Source organism: Balaenoptera borealis (assembly GCF_965194805.1).
Source record: "Balaenoptera borealis genome assembly, chromosome: 2".
Taxonomy (NCBI): Eukaryota; Metazoa; Chordata; class Mammalia; order Artiodactyla; family Balaenopteridae; genus Balaenoptera; species Balaenoptera borealis.
The window spans coordinates 89,953,178-89,974,982 of record NC_138867.1 but is presented as its reverse complement, the minus strand read 5'-3'; the positions used below and the strand labels follow the sequence as shown (position 1 = coordinate 89,974,982).

At 33.5% G+C, this 21,805-nt stretch overlaps 1 protein-coding gene across 7 annotated transcripts in view; it reads left to right on the top strand.

Moving 5' to 3' along the window:
- The window catches only part of FBXL17 (F-box and leucine rich repeat protein 17), a 464,528-nt gene that overhangs the window by 25,328 nt on the left and 417,395 nt on the right, over nucleotides 1-21,805 (top strand). For all 7 annotated transcript variants that reach the window (XM_082376783.1, XM_082376782.1, XM_082376784.1 and 4 more), the window contains one exon: nucleotides 4,935-5,066. In XM_082376783.1, the coding sequence (XP_082232909.1) occupies nucleotides 4,935-5,066 (132 nt within the window). The remainder of the gene's footprint in view (nucleotides 1-4,934; nucleotides 5,067-21,805) is intronic.

The following is a 21,805-nucleotide window of genomic DNA, read 5'->3' as shown; positions in this document are numbered from 1 at the left end:
CCATGGATTAATAAGGTGGACTAGCTTCATTTAAGTGATAAAGTGGCTACTAACACCCTTGTCATTAAATGCTTTCCTTCAGGGTTGACTGATGGGTGCACTTAACACATTATTAGAGTTAGAGGAAGGCTTCCATTACTGTCCATCTGACTTGCACCTTTCCTAGGGAACTAGATATTGGACTTGTATTGATAAAGATTCAGAACCTCTTAAATGACATACTGGGGTTCTATGTCTTAGATAACTAAGACCATTTACTTGGTGAAGAGTGAGAGTTAGGATTGTACCTGGCATGAGTGTCAGGTGCAGATAGCAATGAAGGACCGGCTGGGTGTGAATGGATAGGTGTGGTTGGAGCTAAAATTTCACAAGGTTGATAACCTCTCTTACCTGGAAGGGCCCTCAGGGAGGAGTTTTCCAGTATCCAACCAAGGTGAGTGGTGGTATGCATTCTGTCAATATCAGCCAGATAGGTATTCTTATCTTATGATGAGTAGTTATTATTTCAGAATGTTCTTTGGTAAAGTAGAAAGTATTATGGAGGTAATTTTGAGGTGTTTGTAGATCCTTTAGCTGTATTGACTTTTTGCTGGGATAAGGTAAGAGTTAAGGAGGGAGGGACTTCCCTGGCGGTCCAGTGGTTAAGACTTCACCTTCCAATGCAGGGGGTGTGGGTTCAATCCCTGGTCGGGGAACTAAGATCCCACATGCCTCACAGCCAAAAAACCAAAACATAAAAAAACACAGAAGCAGTATTGTAAGAAATTCAATAAAGACTTTAAAAATGGTCCACATCAAAAAAAAAAAATCTTAAAAAAAAAAAAAAAGAGTTAATGGGGGTAAACTTGATACAGGAGGAGATCACCTGGCTGGTGCACTAAGTGTTGAAGTCTCTTTATTGCTCCAGCATCTCAATAAATTGACAAATAAGACACTGGAATAGTGACAGAGGAAAAATATCAACTTTATTACACAGAAAGGCTAGATTGGGAATGTTGCTTAGTAATAGAGTTAAATAGGCTTGTTAACTCAAATGCTGGAGTTTGGCCAGGGGACCCAGTCGTCATCTACTAGGCTGGACCAGCAGTGTCCTGCAAATGTAGAAGTAGATGCTTGCTCCTTGTGGGCAGTTTGTTCTCAAGCGGAAAAAAGAGATGAACTGAACATGTTCAGCTTATTAAATACAAACTAATCAGTGTAGAGACCAGAAGTTAGACCAGTTGAACTCCTTCCAGAAGAAGGAAGCAGTGGTAGAGAAGAAGCATTTGCCGTCTATGTCTGTATGTATTTTCTTGATTTATCCATATTAGACTGTCCCAGGGGTCCCCAACCCCCGGGCCGCACAGCAGTAGGTGAGCAGCAGGTGAGTGAAGCTTCATTTGCCACTTCCTATCACTCCCCATCGCTCGCATTACCACCTGAACATCCCTCCCCCCGCATCCGTGGGAAAATTGTCTTCCATGAAACCGGTCCCTGGTGCCAAAAAGGTTGGGGACCGCTGATCTGTGCTATTTCCTTGCTATGGAAAGATGAGGATTTCGCTCACTATCCTTTTCTATCTCCTATGCCCTCATCGTGTCAAAAGAATTCTGTTATAATTTTGATTAAGTATTCAGTATTTACATTTTATAATTACCTACCTTTTTTTTCCCTCTGGAATTTTGTTTTTTTTTGGAATGAATAAATGTCTTTTTGTCCTCATTTAGTTTACTTAGTTTTTATATCTTAATAGTGATGGAGTCCACAGCTTTCCCCCAGTTGCTTTAGTATACCTATATGTATTTACTTGGTCGAATTTATTTTTTTAAAGTAGACAGCAGTCTGGAGTTCTTGTATTTAACTACTCTTGCATTAATGGTCATCTTAATATCTTATCTTCACCCTTATTCTCAATGTTTTCCTCGCCTTGCTGTTCTATTAGATGTCCTATTACCTAGATGTCATGTGTTCTTTCTCTTGATGTATTCTCATGTTTTGTAGAGCACAGATTGTAATAGCTTCCTTATAAAGAATATATGGGAGGTACATCTTTTGAGAGCTTGCATGTCTGAAAATGTCTCTATTCTACCCTCACACTTAATTCATAGTCTGAATCCTGAGTACAGTATTCTAGGTTTGAAATAAGTATTCTTCTTAAATAAGAAGTTTGATGCCTTTTTTATCCTTAATCCTCTGTGTGAAATCTGATTCTCACTAGAAGTCTAGAATATTTTTTTTATACCTACGATTATGAAATTTTATGATGATTTGCCTTGATACAGGTCTGCCTTTGTCATTTGTGTTGGACATACGAGTGAGTCCTTTTAGTCTGGAAGTCCATATCCTTTCATCTTGGAACATTTTATAGAATTATGTCTTTTAATTTCTCCATTTTCACGGTATAAACTTTCACATCCCCACATTTTCTGGAGTGTGCTTCTGCTGTCAGCTGTGCATGGTATACCCCAAAGACCCTATGGTTTACTCCCCTCAGTGAACTCCAGTCTTTTGCTATTGTGGGAGAGTGGGCAGGGGCCGGCTGTGCAGAAATGAGAAGGTGATCTGAGTGGTTAACTACTTCTTAAGTAGACTTTCAAGAATCCTGGTGGTTTTAACACCAACCTAGCCCTCACTGCCAGACATATGTGAGCTTATTGGGAGTTTTGTAGTGATTATCATATTGCTTTTCTGCTTTCCCCACTATTGGCTTTGGATTCAGCTTTATTGGGTCTAAGTAACATGCCATTGTATGTTTGTTCTAGAAATATATGTGCCTCTTTAATGCATTATAAGATCTGGTAGTAGATCTAATAAACATGATGAATACTGATGAACAAACATGATATTTCACTATCTGCAATAACAGTAGTGTTATGTGAAATTATCTTTGATTTCTGTTGTTTACAGAGTCACACATACTGCTAAACTACTGTGATTTTCTGTTTAATAAGTGAAGGAAAAGCTAAAGTTCATTTAGAGAATAGTAAGAAAATAAAAATGTACTCTTTTTTTTTTTCTCATCCATTTTCCTGGAATCCCTGATTTCGACCTGTGGACCCAATATAGAACTCTTGAATTAAATAGAACATGGTGGTATATGAGACCATAATCATGGTTTCCTTTATTTGTCCATTTTTCAAAGAGGTCTCTTTACAATGAATAACTCTGATCAGACTTTTCATTCATTCAACAAATATTTACTAAGTATCAACTGACTGTAAGGCACTGGGCACCAGGCCTATGTTAGTTAAACAAGCTTCTGTCTTCATGGAGTTTACATTTCTAGTGGAATATATAATTGGTTATAGTGTTACCTGGATTAAAATAAGATGGCTTGTATATATCACCATCCCTGGAAAAACTAACCGAAGTTGCATATCTTTCTGATAATATCATTACTTTACTTGAAACAGGACTTGAAAGTTTTTATTACAAAAATAATATTTATTTTTAAAAAGATGTGAGAAGACTGATAGAAAAGAAAAAAAGAACAGTACCCATTATTGCACTGATCAGAAATAACCACTGTGAACACCTTGGTGTATATTTTATCTCTTTTCTATATACATGTGTATAATTAAATATGTATACGTATATTTAAATGTGCCTAATTTGTTTATAAAAATTAAATTGTATTATAAAAACATGTACAGTTTTCATTTTTATTTGTCAAGTGTTTACTTCAATTTAATGGCTATATAATACTCAATTTTATGAAAACACCATAATTTATAACTTTAGGTTTTCTGCATTTCACTATTTAAAAAAAAATTCTTGTGCTAATTTCTTATAGCTAAATCTTACCAAACACCTTTAGTTAATTATTCCAGTAGTCTTTGTGAATAATTTTAAATATATGGAAAATTTGAAAGAATTTTACAGTGAACACCCGTATACCCACTACATAGATTGTATAATTAACATTGTAGTATGTTGACTTCACTATGTATCTATCCAATTATCCATCCCTCTTACATTTTTTGGTAAATATTTAGAAGCTGAGTCATATAATTTTCAGGCAAATTTTATAAAATTTTTTCATTTATGCTAACTAGCCCTCCAAGAAGATTTTTAGTCCTAATTTACACTCTTACCAGTGGTGTATCAGCACACTTTGAACCCTTGCCAAACTGGATTTTATTGTCTTAATGTAATTTTTTAGACAATTTTTGATATATAGGTTTTTACTAAAGTTTCTTATTTTATCTCTAAGATGACTTTCTTTATATGTAATACTTATAAAACAACATTTATTTATAGTTTGCTTTGATCATCTAATTTCTACTGTAGATTTTGAAAAGAAATTATGTAATTTGTTCTTTGTTGTACCTAATGTTTTTTAAGAGGAACATTGTACCTGTTCAGTAACTATTTACCGTACACTTGAGATTTCAATCAGGAAATCACTAGTCCTTTTTTTTTTTTTTTAGTTTATGCAATAAGTGTGTAAATAAGTATTAACTAGAATATTGGCTATAGCATATTCAGTCTTTTTTCTCTTTCACAGAGTAAATGAGCCGATGCAGAAAAATGATACATTGGGGCAATCAGAACTAGAAGTAGAATCTCCTGAATTAAATATTCGTTCACTCACTGGACCTTTGTCTCACTTCTTGGACCTTGGTTTTATTCCTTGGACCTGTGTTCCACTCAGTCTAAGACTATGATAAAAAGACTCAAGAGAAATTAAGACATGAATTTGAAGTGTTATGGAATCTAGGCACCTAGGTGGACATATAGTGTGAGGCAGTTGAAGCAAGGAAATAATTAGAAGGTGAAAAGGCTTACACAACACTATTTTAAATGATAGATTGCCTACATTCTATTTTAAGAGTAATTTATAAACAATTATTTAACTTTGGTATGGCTATTGAAAAAAATTATATGGAAATCCCACTAGAAATATGTTACCTTTGTTATTTTTGGAGCATTCAGTCAAATCTCTTTGTTTACAGCTGGGCTCAAAATGCAGAGAACTCAAAGATATTCATTTCGGCCAGTGTTACAAGATCTCAGATGAAGGCATGATCGTCATAGCTAAGGGCTGTCTGAAATTACAAAGAATATACATGCAGGAAAACAAATTAGTAAGTACTTGTTACCATTCTTGTGTTTTTCATTTTGTTTCTAACTCTTGAATTCCTTATAACTTAGCTTATACATTTTTTTCTGCTTATTTTTTTTTTGATGGTTTAGAAGCAAATTCTACTTAAAATCAGGAATCTTCTCAAAACAATGATTTGTATAAATTGATTTTATAACTGTGTGGGTGCTTGTATGTGGTACTTACATGGTAAAAATTCTTCATTAGCATGTGCTAATGTGCTTTTTTCTAAACTCTGACAGTGGAAAAAATTAATTTGAAAAAATTAAATTTGGCTGCCAAACATAAGTATGTAGTTGTCGTTCCTTCTGATTCCCCTAGGGATTGTAGTACTTTTAGATAGTTAGGAATTTTTAATATTCAGGAAGATGTATGCTTGTGAAATAGAGCCTTTCACTTAGTATGGTGTAAAATGGGACTCAGTAAATTGAGACAGATAGTCTTGTTTTTAGGTAGTTACATAGGTTTTATATTATATTTTAAGCACATGTGTAGGTAACTCATTTACACTTATTATATATTATAAATATATTTAAAGCCATGTAATTTTCTCTTATTGAGTTATACTTTATATATCATAAAATTCACCTTTTTAAAGTGTGCAGTTCAGCGTTTGTTAGTATATTCACAAAGTTGTGCAGTCATCATCACTAATTCTAGAACAGTTTTATTATCCCAAAAAGAAACCCTGTGCCCATTAGCTGTCACTCTTCATTCCCCCTTCCTCTAGCCCATGGCAACTGGTAATCTACTTTCTGTGGATTTTTGTCTGTTCCAGACATTTCATATAAATAGAATCACACAATATGTGGTCTTCTGTGTCTGCCTTCTTTTACATACCATATTTTTTCAAGTTCATTCCTATTGTAGCATGTATCAGAGCTTCATTCCTTTTTATGGCTGAATAATATTCCAAATCCATTTAATTTTGCTTTGATAGGTATATAGTACAGGTTAACAGAAAAAGTTGTCACTGGGGAGGCATTAGTAGAGTTCTCAATGTTGAAAAATACTGTACATTAAAATGTAGGCAAGGTGGTCCTGAATATGTATATTTACAAAGAAGATTTGCTTTTTAACTGTATCTACAAAATAACGAGATCTTTTTGTTGCCCCTTGGAGTTAGTTTACAAAATTTGATAAATACCTCTCACATATTAATGTAAGTTTTGAAAGGTCTCTGGAAGCCTCAGCACTTCAAGTGAGATAATGCTTTTTTTTTTTTTTTTTTAAAGATTACAGTTAGAAAAATTGAAATACTGTGAATTAAAAGTAAACACTTTTATTACCATGTAGAATTACCTTTTTGTGTAAAATTACACAGTAAAAATACTTCCTATTCCTGTTCACATTTAATACAAATTTAATAATCACTCCTGAGGCATTATGTTCTTGTGGATAGAGTAAGGTCTTCTGAGTAAGAGAGAATGAATTTTTGAATCCCAGTATCCATTTACTTGCATTGTGACCTTGGGAAAGTTACTTAAGATCTTTGAACCTCCTTTGCAAATGGGGTTATTAGTATTTGTATTTTTGCAGGTTGTGGTTTTGAGGATTAAATGATGTAATGTCCTTAAATTGTCTAGTATAAACTCTGACTCACAGGAGACAATAAAAAACTAGTAGTTTTTATGAGAACTTGACCATATTTGTTGTCCATTGGTTTCCACTTTACACTCAAGATAAATTAAAAGGTGGTAATCCCAGCTTACAATTTTTATATTTCTCACATAATGGGAATATTTGTTGAGTGATTAATATTTGTTTTCTTGTTGAGCAAAACCAGAAAAACATTTTTCTTGACACATTAAAAATTTTGGTCAGTGGTTTTTCAAAGGAATTAAACCATATGTTTTGAAGGTTCTAGTTATGTTCGAATTTCTTTAATATTGTGGTCCATTAGAAAGGTGTTATATACTTAAATGCTAAGGGAATCAGTTTCCTATGTAGTGTTATTCAGTAAACATTTTGATTTCATTGCAAATTAGAAGTGATTTTGCTAAATCTTAAGTAAAGTTCAGTTCAATGAAATTCTTTCAATTTAAGGTTTTTAGAAAGGGAAATTTAGAATAATATGAACTCTTTCTGTTGGACAGTTGAGCTGTTGACAACTGGTCTCCCATAGGAACTTTAGTTTGTATTTTTAGAATTTATGAAATAAGGAGAAATATTTGAATTACTTGCAAAGCTGCAATTTTAAGTAGATTGGGTTTTTTCACTCTGAGATGTATTATTGTTAGTCCTTTAATGACATATTTTAAAAAGGATGAGTAGAAATAATAGTATGATTAAAGGCAAATAATATTTATATATGCATATATATAATTATACCGTATATTTAATTACAGACAAGAAATAATAAACGTCATTAAATAGGATAAACAACTAATAGAAATATTCAGTACTCAGGAGAATATTGTGTCTGAAAGGATGCCAACAGAACTTTACCTGTGCAGATATTGATCATTAGCTAAATTATTTCGCTAATTCTCTTATCAGTCTTCTCAAAAAGAATCTTCTCAAAATAGTATTAGAGTTTTATTGTGTAGCCTAAAAATAATTGTAGCATAGTGCTTTTTTAAAGTATAAACTTTGCTGACTTGAAAATATCAAATTGGTTGTTTTTATATACGTTGACAGTATATGACTAAGTATACATTTTTTTCATATTATATCTTGGCCTTTAGATGGCAGCATTGTCTTTGTATATTTCAGTGACATAGCTTTTGTGTCCTTGATGTAACTATAAAGATAAAATGCTCGTACATGGTTTCTGCAGATATTTATGGTTTATTTTTAATTTTGTCCTTTAGATGGTTTTAGGGAAATTTTCTTTAAAAATATGAAATAATAGTTGCATCTAGAGTGTTACAAGGTGAACTTGCTATCTTACACAAAGTAGCAAGATACTTGAATGTTCTTATTTGTGGCACTGTAAGTAAGGTACACTTTAGCATAGAGAAAGGATTCCTGTATTTATCAGAAGGAGTTTTATTCAGGTGGAAAGAGGACAATGATCTGACATCTTAGTACTCAAATGATTTATGGTGAGGCAAAGAATTGAGAACATGCATGTAAAATCTTCCCCCCAAAGAGTGAGTTTTTGTTTTAGTAATTTTTGAGTGAGACAACTGCCATGCACCTACATGGATGTATTTTGCATTTGCTATAAAACTGTTGTATAGACTATAAAAACAGATCTGAGGAATACAACTATAGTGAGTGTCTAGCATATTATATCCAACTGTCTGCCATCTTTTAGCTATAGCATTTATATCACTTCTGTGCAGTACTGGCTACAAAATTATTTTAAAGCCATATTTAGTTTGTGTGTATAGTTATTGATGATCTAGAAACTTCATTAAGTATATTTTCTCTGCTTCCTTACTCTCCTTGCTCCAGATTCTGCTTCTCTACTTTTTGGACAGAAGCTCTCTGGGCTGCTTTTTTTTTAAACATTTTTATTGGAGTATAATTGCTTTACAATGTTGTGTTAGTTTCTGCTGTATAACAAAGTGAATCAGCTATATGTATACATATATCCCCATATCCCCTCCCTCTTGCGTCTCCCTCCCACCCTCCCTATCCCATCCCTCTAGGTGGTCACAAAGCACCAAGCTGATCTCCCTGTGCTATGCAGTTGCTTCCCACTAGCTATCTATTTTACATTTGGTAGTGTATAGATGTCAGTGCTACTCTCTCACTTCGTCCCAGCTTACCCTTCCCTCTCCCCGTGTCCTCAAGTCCATTCCCTACGTCTTGGGCTGTAAAATAATGGGGTCAGATAGATTATCTACATTTGTTATCCAACCTGATGTTTTAAAGTACTAGGATTTTACGATTTTGAAAATGGCTTCTATGCTAAGTTCTAGGGTCAGCGTATTTGATAGAGATCTCTGTCTTATATTTATTTGGCTTTTTTTTTTTTTAACACCTTCTACTCTGTAGAGTTGAGTTATGAAACTAGTATAGATTTCTGAGTTACCCAAGAAAGTAGTAATGTATTATGAATAGATTTTAGAAAGTTTTAGGGAAATGTTAAATGTTTTCTGGTTAAAATTTGATTTCCCAATGGTTAATTATGACCTTTTACTTTTTTCAACCTCCTGGTGAATTATTTTACTAGTTTTACAGTTCTGTGCCATCTCCCATAGTCCTTTGGCTCTTGCTGTAACATTATTTGTAACATTGTTTGTTCATTGTTTTTAATTTTATTATCCTTTGGAGGCTTACATATATGAAGTAGGACCTAAATTTACCTCTCTCTGCTTCCTTCTGGGATGAATGAGGCAAATACTGAGTGTGAGCTGAATTGAACTCAATTCATATCTTGATCCTACTGTTTCTTAATCATGTGATTCAGTTAGTTATCTTAATTTTTGTACTTTCATTTCCTTGTTTGTAGAAAAGATATAATACTACCTCAGACTTGTTCTTATGAGGATCAGACTAAATGAGATTGAGGTGAAGTACAAAATCTATGGTCCCAAACGTAGGAAGTCTTTGATAAATGTTTTTTTTTTTTCTTCCTCTCCCTATCAGAGTTCACTTTCTGGAGTCTACCAGTTTGAATTGGGCTGTGTCAGTACCTACTGTCACTTACTATGTTCTGATTTCATCTGTTAGTTACCCACAGTTTAATTCTTTTTTTGCTGCTTGCTGTGATTTTGAGGTTGTTGCAGCAGCTAAGTGAATAGACTGGTAGCCATGTTATCATCAACTAGGGTAAGTAAGGTAAGCATTTGCATCAGAGCTTAAATAGCAGTAACTAATTCAGCATTATATTAAGGCTTGGATTTCCTGACTCCTTTACTGTCCAACTTAGAGTTAATATATTAAGGGATTTGGTCCCTGCTACCCCCCAACACCCCCACTACATTCTTGTTATCTTATTCCTCAGATACTCCTTGTGAAGTGAGTTTACTTGTAATCCCAGACATAAATAATGTACATTTATGAAGAATTCCGTTTTATAAGTACTCACTTCAGCCTCCAGAGTCTCTAAGGGTAGATATTCACCTTCATTGCCCTTTCCTCTCTGAATGGATGAGGCATTTACTTACACCGAGAGTGGTAGTTTCCAATAAACAGTGATGCATGAACATGGCATTCTAAAGAAGGTGACCTAAAGTTACTAAACTTCATCTTGTTATTGTATACTACCTTTCAGTATTTTGCTGTCATTTTTTGATATCTAAAAATATTTAATAATAGTTATCTCATTGACTGTTTATAATGTACCAGGCACTGTGTAGTTTTACATAATTAATCCTCACAACCACCATATGAGGTAACTTACTTTTTAAAAATTTTATTTATTTATTTTTATTTTTTGGCCATGTCGCGTGGCATGTGGGATCTTAGTTCCCGACCAGGGATTGAACCCGCACCCCCTGCATTGTAAGCGCAGAGTCTTAACCTCTGGACTGCCAGGGAAGTCCCCATGAGGTAGTTTATTTTTATTCCATTTTACAGATGAAGAAATTGAGGCCTAGAAAGGTTAAGGAACAACAGATAAATGTCAAAGTCAAGATTCTAACCCAGATCTGTTGGATTCTCAGAAGTTTGTCCTCAAGACCTTTGATCGCATGGATACATCACAGGTGGAGCTAATCCATATATGCCTTTGAACCAAGCAGTAATTTCTGAAAGGCATTATCCCCATTAAAACACTTAACTGTCAGGTGCTGTGAGACATCAGAGGAGGAAATTAGCTATTAGCATGAGCAGAAGATCCTTTTGCTAGGATGATAACTGATTTTAGGGGAAGCTGCTAGTACGAATGGAGATAACACTGAAATCTTTTTCTAGGAAAATTAATAAAATTACCAAAGAGGAAAACTGTCTTCAGGATAGTGTTTAATGTTGGTTTTAATCCTATAAATGTGAACATAATGAACTTTTGTAGAATTGCACTCATTATGCAAAATTTTTTACTTGGCAAAAACATAATATTGTGTTTTTTGTGATACTTGGATTCAGAAGCTAAATACCGTTTCATTTTTGTCCGATAGATTTAATAGAAATTTTAATGGATTAATGAACTGGTAACTTTCTACTGTGTTCCTTAACGCTGTTTCAGATGTTGATTCAGTGCAGTTAACATTTGAATACCTACTGTGTGCCAGGCACTATGAGAAGTGTTAAGGAATTAAAAAAGAGTTATATTGCCAAAGAAGGAATATCCTTTTCTAGTGATAAGCACTATGGAAATGCCAATTGCAAAATAGTTACTTGTGTGAGAGATTAGGGAGGAATCAGGAAATCCTATAAATAGTAGGTGACATTTATAACTGGGTCTTGAATGATATATAGTGATGTGGCAATTGTGATTCAAGCAAACATTTTTTTGAGGAAAGTGATATCATTAACAAAGATAAGGCATCAGGCTTGGAATGTTTAATAAGTGGTGGATGTTAAAGTAGGATTAGGATTATATCAGGCTGGTGGGGGAAGTGTTCATAGTTGGGTCTCTAAAGGAAGGTAGGGACCAGGTTGTTAAGTTTCTTGAGTGTCATGCTAAGAAATTTATATTTCTCTTGGTAATTGGGATTATACTTGGGATTTCAAATGTGAAAGGTGATCAAATTTTTCGGTCTTGGTATTTTTTTTTTAATTTTAGGAAATTAAAAAAATTTGGAATACTGAAAAGAGTAATAACATATATATGCCCATCACCTAGACATCGACAGTTGTTAACATTTTGTTAAATTTGTTTCTTCTTCTTGAATTAATAAAGCAAATAAACTTTAAGTCTCTTGTCTTGCATCCCATGTTATGCCACTATCTCTTTCTAGAAGCAACTACTGTGATGATCTCAAATGCTTAAAAAAACAACTGCTTTAACAGACGTAATGGATACCATGAACAACAATATAATATTGTTCAGTATGTGGTCCCAAATAGTTTATATCTGATGCTATATGGTTGAAATCTGGTCTCACAAAGTATGTCAATCTACACTTTGCATTTTTACTTTTAAGTTGTTTTTGATATCTAGCCGTAATGAATATGTAATTCATTCTTTTAAACTTTTAGTATCCTATATATGTATATATCTCCTGTTTATCCATTTCATATTGAGGGACACTTATATTGCTTCCATTGTTTTGCTATTATAGGCAGTATTGCAATAAAATCTTTGTGCAACTCTCTGTGCTTATCTGTGAGAATTTCTCTAGGATCTATTCTAGAAATGTAATTAAAGGGAGCAAGGATGGGTACATTTTGAAATTTTTGCTAGATAATGTCAAATTGCTCTCCATGAATAACTGTAATTACGGTTTACAGCTGTATCTTGCTGATGGATTGTCAACTCTTTTGAGGGTGGAGAGTATCTAGTTATCTTTTTATCCCATCCGCCTGCGTGTTGGCACATAATAGTCATTCAATAAATGTTGGTTTAGTGACACATGGCTTACTGCTGAATTAAACATACTTTTAAAAACGAATTTCTTCCAGTATTTTGGGAACATGCTTCAAAAAGAAGGTGGATTTAAGCATATAAATAAAAGCTTGAAAAATAGGTTAAAGATGCAGAGTCAGTGGTTTTCTGACTTTTCAAATAAGTAAGTTTCTTTGATCTAGTTACTATATTAATGATGCCATTCTTCATGTATCAAATTTATCTAGCCAGAGTCATTAATGTTCTCAAGGAGTATTTTCTGGGACAATACTTTTTTTTAACAATATGGAGTTCTGATCAACTAGAGTATAATTTCTATTCTTCTTGTCTGAATTACATTGACTTGTACATTCTTATGATTAATAAAATTGGTTTTATTTTGTTCAGTGATATTTGAAAGATCCACTTGAAAAAAAAGTTAAAATGTTATTTGGCAGATTTTTCAGTCTGAAGAATAAATAAATTTTTATTCGTTATATATTCTTTGTTAGAGCTTACCGTCTCTTTTTTTAATCTGTTTTTCTATTTTCTATTTTTCTCCTGTGGGTATCTTTTTTATCTATCAGGTATCTTGGTAAGAACATGACTGAATTGTATTCCATCATTTGAAAGGCATAGAAAACCATAAAGAATGAGTATGTGTGTGTGTATGTATATTTTTCTTCCCCTGTGAACCAGTTTGGTAGAGGGCAAGCAGTGGCTTTGATAATATCCAAATAATTTTTCTTTGGAATGCATTATTTTTTTTTACCCAGCATATTTATTTAACATTATATTAATTTAGTAATAACTAAAATTAGTTCACAAATTTTGGGAGCCCATCAACTGATGATAGGAGTTGCTCAGATGCAAACAGGATTGCAGGAGGAAGCTAGCCTAGTATTAAAAACTCTGATGCAGATATTCCAGTGTTGATAATGCAGAATTTATTATAGCTAAAAATAGGAGACTCTAAATAGTATTTACATATTCTTAAAAAATTTTTTCTGTATCAAATTCTAGATTACTAAAAATATCCAGTTTGTTTTGGGTTTAAAATTTATAGTTGGTAGGTTATTCCTAGTTTTGCAGTTCTTTTGCTGGTGTTATTTTCCACTTATATATTCTGTAGTTTAGATCCTTTTTTTAAAATAAATTTATTTTTATTTATTTATTATTTTTGGCTGTATTGGGTCTTCATCGCTGTGCGCGGGCTTTCTCTAGTTGCGGTGAGTGGGGGCTACTCTTTGTTGCGGTACACGGGCTTCTCACTGCGGTGGCTTCTCTTGTTGCGGAGCATGGGCACGGGCTTCAGTAGATGTGGCGCGTGGGCTCTAGAGTGCAGGCTCAGTAGTTGTGGCTCACGGGCTTAGTTGCTCCGCAGCATGTGGGATCTCCCAGACCAGGGCTCGAACCCGTGTCCCCCTGCATTGGCAGGCGGATTCTTAACCACTCTGCCACCAGGGAAGCCCCTAGATCCTTTTTATAAAATGTAATTTTTGTTTATTTCTTTTAGGAGTGCATATTAGAAAAATCACAAAGAGTTTTGGAGCAAATCAAATTATCTTTCAGATATAAACATGAAAGTGCTGTCTCAGTCTCTGTGCTCAAGTGTTGGCAACAGTTGATAATGAGTTGAGATAAAGAGCCAAGTCATTAGACTTAGCAAATAGAAACTTTATAAGGTTAGATGGCGGTGGAATGCTGGGAGTACATTAAGCCTGTCATTTATGAGCACACATTCTTCAACTGCCTTTCTAGACCGTCAGTCAACAAGTGAGATGTATTGCTTGGATCTCGGGAGAAGTTTTGGCTTATATTTTTCTTCATCTACCTATCACAGAGGTGTTAGAGTCTTAGAGTCTTAGGATATCCAAGACTTAATCCCATTTAATGTTTTAGTGATTAGGCTTAAGGGGAGAAGAATTTCTCTTTTTCTTATTTTTTTTTTTTTTTTAAGGGAACGCTATTTATTTATTTATTTATTTTGGCTGTGTTGGGTCTTCGTTTCTGTGTGAGGTCTTTCTCTAGTTGCGGCAAGCGGGGGCCACTCTTCATCGCGGTGTGCGGGCCTCTCACTGTCGCGGCCTTCCTTGTTGCGGAGCACAAGCTCCAGACGCGCAGGCTCAGTAGTTGTGGCTCACGGGCCTAGTTGCTCTGCGGCATGTGGGATCTTCCCAGACCAGGGCTCGAACCCGTGTCCCCTGCATTGGCAGGCAGATTCTCAACCACTGCGCCACCAGGGAAGCCCCTTCTCTTTTTCTTTTTCTCTCTTTTTTTAAGATGTGCCTTTCTGAATATCTTTTACAAACTATAGTTGAATCTGGTTACCAGTTGATAAGATGCTTCTTTTCAAGCAGTTTCTTGTCATTATTATCAGAAAGATACATTGTCATGAAAGTGCATCTAGGCATCCTGAGTGGTGACTACTGTTCCTATTTCTGCTACAGATTTTGCTTATTCATGTTACCTATATTGTCTTTCTTCAAGTTCTTTTTAAAGGTCTAAATACGAAGTTGCTCAGATGAGAGTGTTAGGGTAAAATCTTTCCCTTGGACTGTACCTTCTGGTTTTTAGTAGCTGATAATATGAGGCCAGATGAAATCTGTACTTTTTTGATATTATTTTTTTTAACCCTCCTATTGCTTCTTATTTTGTGTAGCCACATAAAATTTAGGTTGTAGAAAAGATCAATACAGTATTTTTCTTTAATGGGTACTCTACTTCACTATTTTTGGTTTCTAAAATATGATAGAAATGAGTTATGGAGAGTTCTTGGGGGTAGAAAATTTGTAGTGTCTATTGCCAGGTTTTTATTGACTATTTTTGATTTAAGCATAAAATCTAGGTATTTATCATTCACTATAATACGATACATAAATGAATATATTGAGAATTTGTAATCCAAAGAAAAATAGTTATATATCAGAGTCCTTCTAATTGAGCTGTATCTGGATGATTATTCTTATCTTTTATTTTCCTCTTATTGAATGTATATATCTCTGAGAAAATAAAGAGGAAGGTATATATTTATATTCATTGTTGTTTAAATGCCCACATGAATGCCTACAGATTATAAAATTATCAATATTTTCATCACTTAATGCTAGCTTTTTGTTTTAACTCCTCTGAGAACATGGTAGAATTAGGTGGAGCTGTGATTTGTAGATTCTCTGAATGGGAATCAAAATATAATTCCATATCTATTTACTAGGTTAATGTTAACTTTAAATATTTGAAGATACTTATGAGTAGTTTGATATTTCATATATTTTAAGTTATTGCAGGACACAATTTTATACACATACACATATGTATGTACCCCTCTTCACTGATATATTAAGTATTTTTTTCATCATGTGTAAATGTAGTCAGTTCCATTGTGTAATCTATTATACATTTTATAAACTACAATTGTTATAAGCTTATGAGTAAAGAACTTAACGGAAAGCAGTGTGAAAGATGATGGTATATCGTATTCCACTGAATTCAGTCATGACCTAAGACATTTCTAAAGATCGACTTTTTATTTTTTCACATCCACAACACAGAAATACTCTTGCTAAAATACTGTTTTCATCATTTCAAGAATCTGTAGTGGCTAACTACAAAGATTTCTCCAGTTAGTTGTCTCTGTTCTCATTACGTTCTTAACTTGTCCACTTAGTCTTCATTTTCTCTTGTCATCTTGCTTTCTTCCAGTATGTGTTCAAGCTGAGATAAATATTATTTTTTTTGGTCAAATATTCTTTAATAATTCTTCCACATTTATTACTTTCCAATAGTCTGTCAGCTTCCTTTATTTTTTCTTATTAATCCATTGATAATTTGTTGTAGGTTTCAAGGCTTCAGTTTAGTCATGTAAGCTCCTTGAAAATGGGGATGAGATTGTCTTTTTTGTAAACTTGTAGTTAGTAACTGACTGTGTATTTGTCAATGTTTTGACTAAATGGTTAAAAATCAATCTTTTTTTACATAAAAATTACACATTTTCTGAAAAGGTTCATTAAGATGAACCATTCTATTCTCAAATCCTTTTGGTTTTGTCCTGGGAAAAATTCTTTTTGTGCCAAAAAGAAAGCTATTAAAAATTAATATTTTTAATGAGGCACATGTCAGTAACTTTAAGTATGATTATTTATACTTTGATATTTACATACAATACAGCTTTTAGTATACAAGTTTCAATTTTTATTAACAACGGAATTGGTGAAATATGTTTCATTCTATAGCATTGTGAAGTGATTCTTCATTAGTGTTCTTACCAGAAGAATGGCAGTCATAGTTTGAGGAAGTAAAATCCCAAATAAGTATGTCCTCTTCAAGAATTAAGTAGTTTTTAAGAAATGATTTTTTTAAAGTGAATGTTGAGGGCTTCCCTGGTGGTGCAGTGGTTAAGAATCTGCCCGCCAATGCAGCGGACACCGGTTCGAGCCCTGGTGCAGGAAGATCCCACATGCCGCGGAGCGACTAAGCCCATGGGCCACAACTACTGAGCCCGCGCTGTAGAGCCCACGTGCCACAACTACTGAAGTCCACGCACCTAGAGCCTGTGCTCCACAACAGGAGAAGCCACAGCGATGAGAAGCCCCCCGCTTGCTGCAACTAGAAAAAAAGCCCATGCGCAGCAACAAAGACCCAACGCAGCCAAAACAAACAAACAAAAAAAGAGTGAATGTTGACGCTTGTGGCTTTAAAGTTCTTTTTATTGCAGATTACCTGTTAGATATTTTTATTTCTTGGTTTACATTCCATTGAGGATATTTGAATTGTTTCAGTGCTTCCACCAGTGCATTTTCCTTCTTTTGCTTTCAGAAAACCCTAGCAAAAATCTCTTAAGCTTGCTAAGAATTGTGGTCCTTTTTCTTTTGTCATATTCCATCACTTGATTCTTAAAAAGGTGAAAGTTAACAAATAGCCTCTATGGTTGAGTTTGTTTAGAAGAGCTTGCTTGTATTGTTGCAGTTAGAAAGAGATAAATTAAATATAATATTTGATACATATCTTGATTGCTTGGTACCCAGAAAATGCATCAAGCATATCTGGCAGTAAATGTAGTTAGAACATTGACATTGCTTGCTTTGAGCATGATATGACACGCAGAAATTACACTGACAGTTTTTTAATACTTTATATAAAATTCTTAGTTTTAAATATCATAAATTGGTTCCATTTATTTTATTATCTTTTTGTTCTTTAATATGTCCTAATGGTTTTGTAGAATCAAAAATTAGGAAAAGAATACCCCAAAGGAAGCATAACTAGGTATCTTATTAGAATAGTGCAGTTTATTTCTTCATTTTCTTGGAGAATTAAGTGGCATTTGGAAAACTTAAGGAAAAAAATGGGCGAGTATTGGGTCAGCCTACTGAATTGTTTAACCTTGAATTAAGTTTTGTTTTTTCAATCTAGAAGTGCTTTTTCTAGTATACCTAGATGATTTTCTTCTGTAAAGTCAGTCCAAGTGTGTATGTAGGCATCATCTGTTTTCATATATTAAAGTCTATTTAAAACAATCACATGTTTATAATGTACTTTATATTATGATACTTTTAGATTACAGAGTCAAGACAGGCTTTTTTTTAATTTAAAGAGTATAATGGTGCTGATTATTGATCAGTCTTAGAATAGGAGGTATTTCACATATAGTCTTTTTCATAGGGGTTAATCATTATCAGTCTAGTGTATGGATTTCCCCAGTGTCACAGGTTAATTCTCAGATGTGAGAGCCTTTCTCCTTTCTCTCCATCAAGGCATATCTTTCTTTAGCTGTTTTAGAAACTAACTTCTCCAGTCATTAGAGTCAACTTGTGATCACCTTAATGCTTCCCTCTCACCTTTGAGATTCTGTATTTGTCAATGTCTAAAGTTAGTTATTTGTTTTTATGCGTTATAGTATTAAAGGTACATTCAACTTGCATGGCTATATTATTGATCATGTATTTCCTTCTTCTGACCCTCCTTTCTTAAAAAAAAATTAGTAACTTAGCCTTGAAAGTGATCTTAGAAGGCCTCTAAACCTGCTTCCTACAAATCCTTTTATTGCATGCCTGATAATGAGCTCTCCACCAGTGTGTGTGTGTGTGTGTGTGTGTGTGTGTGTGTGTGTGTGTAGAAGGTTATTTATTAATGAATATACAAGAACTCATGCAATATTCTAATGACAGTTGAAAAATTATTAGTAAAATGGTGTCAAAATTATATTTGGCCAAATTTTAAAAATTTTAACATTTAAAAGTGATTGTTACTAATGCCTGTTTTTAAAAAAAGATTACATATACTCACCACATTTTTTAAACAGGACTAGAGGAACTTGTTTTCAGTACTGGTTAGTACCAAATTAGTGTGAGAATCTATAATTTAACAATTGAAATGATTGCCTCTTCTGAATATGTGCATTGTTTTAGGGGACCTTTCCATTTTAGATGGTGTATGGCACTAAGTAGTGGTCCTCATAAAACTTTTGTCTTTCGTTTACAATTAACATGCTCTTTGACAGCTGGCCTTTAATAATCTCACACCATAGGTTTGAAACTTTTTCCTTAAAGCTTTATAGTTGAATTACAATACATTGTGTCCTTTGTTTTCTCCTGGAAAAGGATTTAAACAACCTTTCTATTGCACTTGTTGAATATGTATTTCATAGTAACCACCATGAAGTTTGCAGCATTTAAGAAGATGAAGAAGCAGAGATAAAAGATACACATTCAAGAAGGCTTGGTTTCACAGTTGGTGCGTAATCCTTTCTGCTGTCATTGGTACCCTAACCCTGTACCTACCAGAACAAAAGAAACTGAATTAGAAATTGTGGGAGCTGGGGAGCATTCAGTTGGCAGCCCATCGCATGGCCCATAGGCGTTGTCAGGTCTCAGTTTGATGCCCTTTATTCTTTCTGACAGATGTGAGGTAGGGTCTATGAGGGGGAAGTCATTACTAGAGAGAGGGCAGTGTCAGATCAAAAGTAACCAGTGATCAAACAAGGTAAAGGGCTGTGGAAAATAGGCTCTCTTTCTGGCCTCAACACCTGCCTGATCACTGAAGGGAATAGTCCTTATGTGTCAGGGCAAGTTGATTTTCTTTGATGTACAGTGAATTAGAAGTCAGAATGGAAGCTTAACTGGAGTACAGATTTTTACATCCTAGTTCTTGAGCAGTTTGGGTGTTTAAATTTTTTACTTTAATTATCTAGAGGTTATAGAGTCATTCTCTGTTGAAAAAAATATAAAGACTTAACCATACTAACTTTGTAATCAATATATATTTAGAGATAGTACTAATGAACAAGCAAGTTTCAATACAGTATACTACAGGCTTGGAAGTCACCAAACTCTTTCTTTCAAGCATCTAACTATAACTAATCAGAACATTTATATAATTATAATGGTGGGTAACAAAGTGGATAGTGCTAAGCTTGACACATAGTAGGACCCTTCAGTGGTAAAATTTTGGAAGTAACCTCACTAATTTCAAAAAATTTGAATTAACTCTTAACCCTTAAGTGGGAAAATTATTGTTATTATATTATTATTATAAATTATTATTGTATTTTCTCTTAAGGTAACCCTTTCTAAGTCAGCTGAAAAAATTTGAGACAATCTCATTGGGGTTTTGTATGTGTGGTTCTTTTCTCTGCCCTTTCATCTTTAGAAGTATGTGACTAAAGTCTAGAACAAGGATGGTATTTTTATCTTTCATTAGCTTTCTGTGTGGATAAATTGACAATTGAGGCATATTTCTAAAAATTTTAATGATGATGTTTTCCTTTACATTAAGAGCAAAGATTTGACTGCTACTAGATTTCAGTGTCTCAACTTTTGTTATTTTAAATACTGCCGAATTTCATTCAGGCTCATAGTTAACAGTCGTTTGCCCTCACATAAGAATTGATTTGAAAATACTGATTTTCCAGTAAGATGAATAAAGAATCTTAGTGGGTCAGCCTTTTAAAAGTGATTTTTAATCTCATAATTTGTTCTTCTTTGCCAAAAGTCTCATATTTGTTTATTTTTGATAATTAAGTAACGTAAGTCTTCCTTTATACGTTTAGATATATAAAAGAATATAAAACAATATATATTATGTTGTATTACCTTTAAATTAATATTTGGCTTCTAGACTACTGTTAGCTATAAATACATTTTATGCTTGAGCAATTTCAGGATAATATATTTGAGCATACCTATAAATAGTGATATTTCTGATTTGGCGTTTAGATAGACTTATCATTACATAAAGCGTTCAGGGTCTCCTTTTTAAGTAGTTTGACTTAGGAATTCTAATGTTGGCATTGAGTCAGGTGTCCTAATTTTTTATTTGATTAATTTTATTTGGAATAAAATGTTTTATAAATTAAGATTCCATATCTATTTTGGAAGCTTTTTAAAATTTAAGAAATCTTAATACAGATTCAATACACAATCTAAATACAGTTAGACTCTTTTTTTTGTTTCTGATCATTTTTTTCACATGTTTGCCCCAAACTGCCTTTGAAGGACTGAAAATTGAAACCAATATGATAATATTCCTCTGATTTAAGGAGAATGATTTTGGTTTGGCTCTTGGTTGTCTGAGGGCATCCCTCCAGTCTGTCCTTCAGTCTGAATATTTGCAAAAAGGAGTTGAGTTTGCTGATATTTTAATATTAATGTTTGGAAGAAACATTTGTCAAAAGTAAATTTTTAAAGTAAATGTCAATTTTTCAAAATGGACCTCACCAGCATAAAATTTTACTAGTCATAATCTTTGGTTCATGGCATACTATCCTAATTTGTCCATGCATGATCTTATTGTCTTATGAAAGTAAATTTATCTAAAAGTTATTTAACATTCACTCAAGAACCTCCTATCTAAACCCAGAATTAGAGTATTTCCAGTAACTTTCATCTACCTCTGTATTCTTTTCTTCTCTCATCTCTGACTCCCTTTCAGAGGTAATTAGGAGTAACCACTATCCTAAATTTTATGTTTACCGTTTTCCCCAATTTGTTACCTGTGTATATTTGCCTAAACAATAAATTGTTTAGTTTTTACTTGTTTTTAATCAAATAAATTTTTAAAGAGGTCATTGATGAACTGTAAATGTAGTGCTTTAGCAGGTATTTTAACATATTAAGAGTGGTATAATTTAGTAAATTAATGTAAGGAAAGTATGTTTCTGATCTTAAACTTGATACTATTTAAATCTAACTTTTAAGATATTCTCTGTTGCATTTTCATGTTCTTTTTAGATCTTTCAATTGCAGGTACAATAACTACATGTTGGTCCCTTGCATTTTGCACCTTCCATTTATAAATTATATTCATATATATGCGAAATGAGGTCTTTTCTTTCTTAGTTT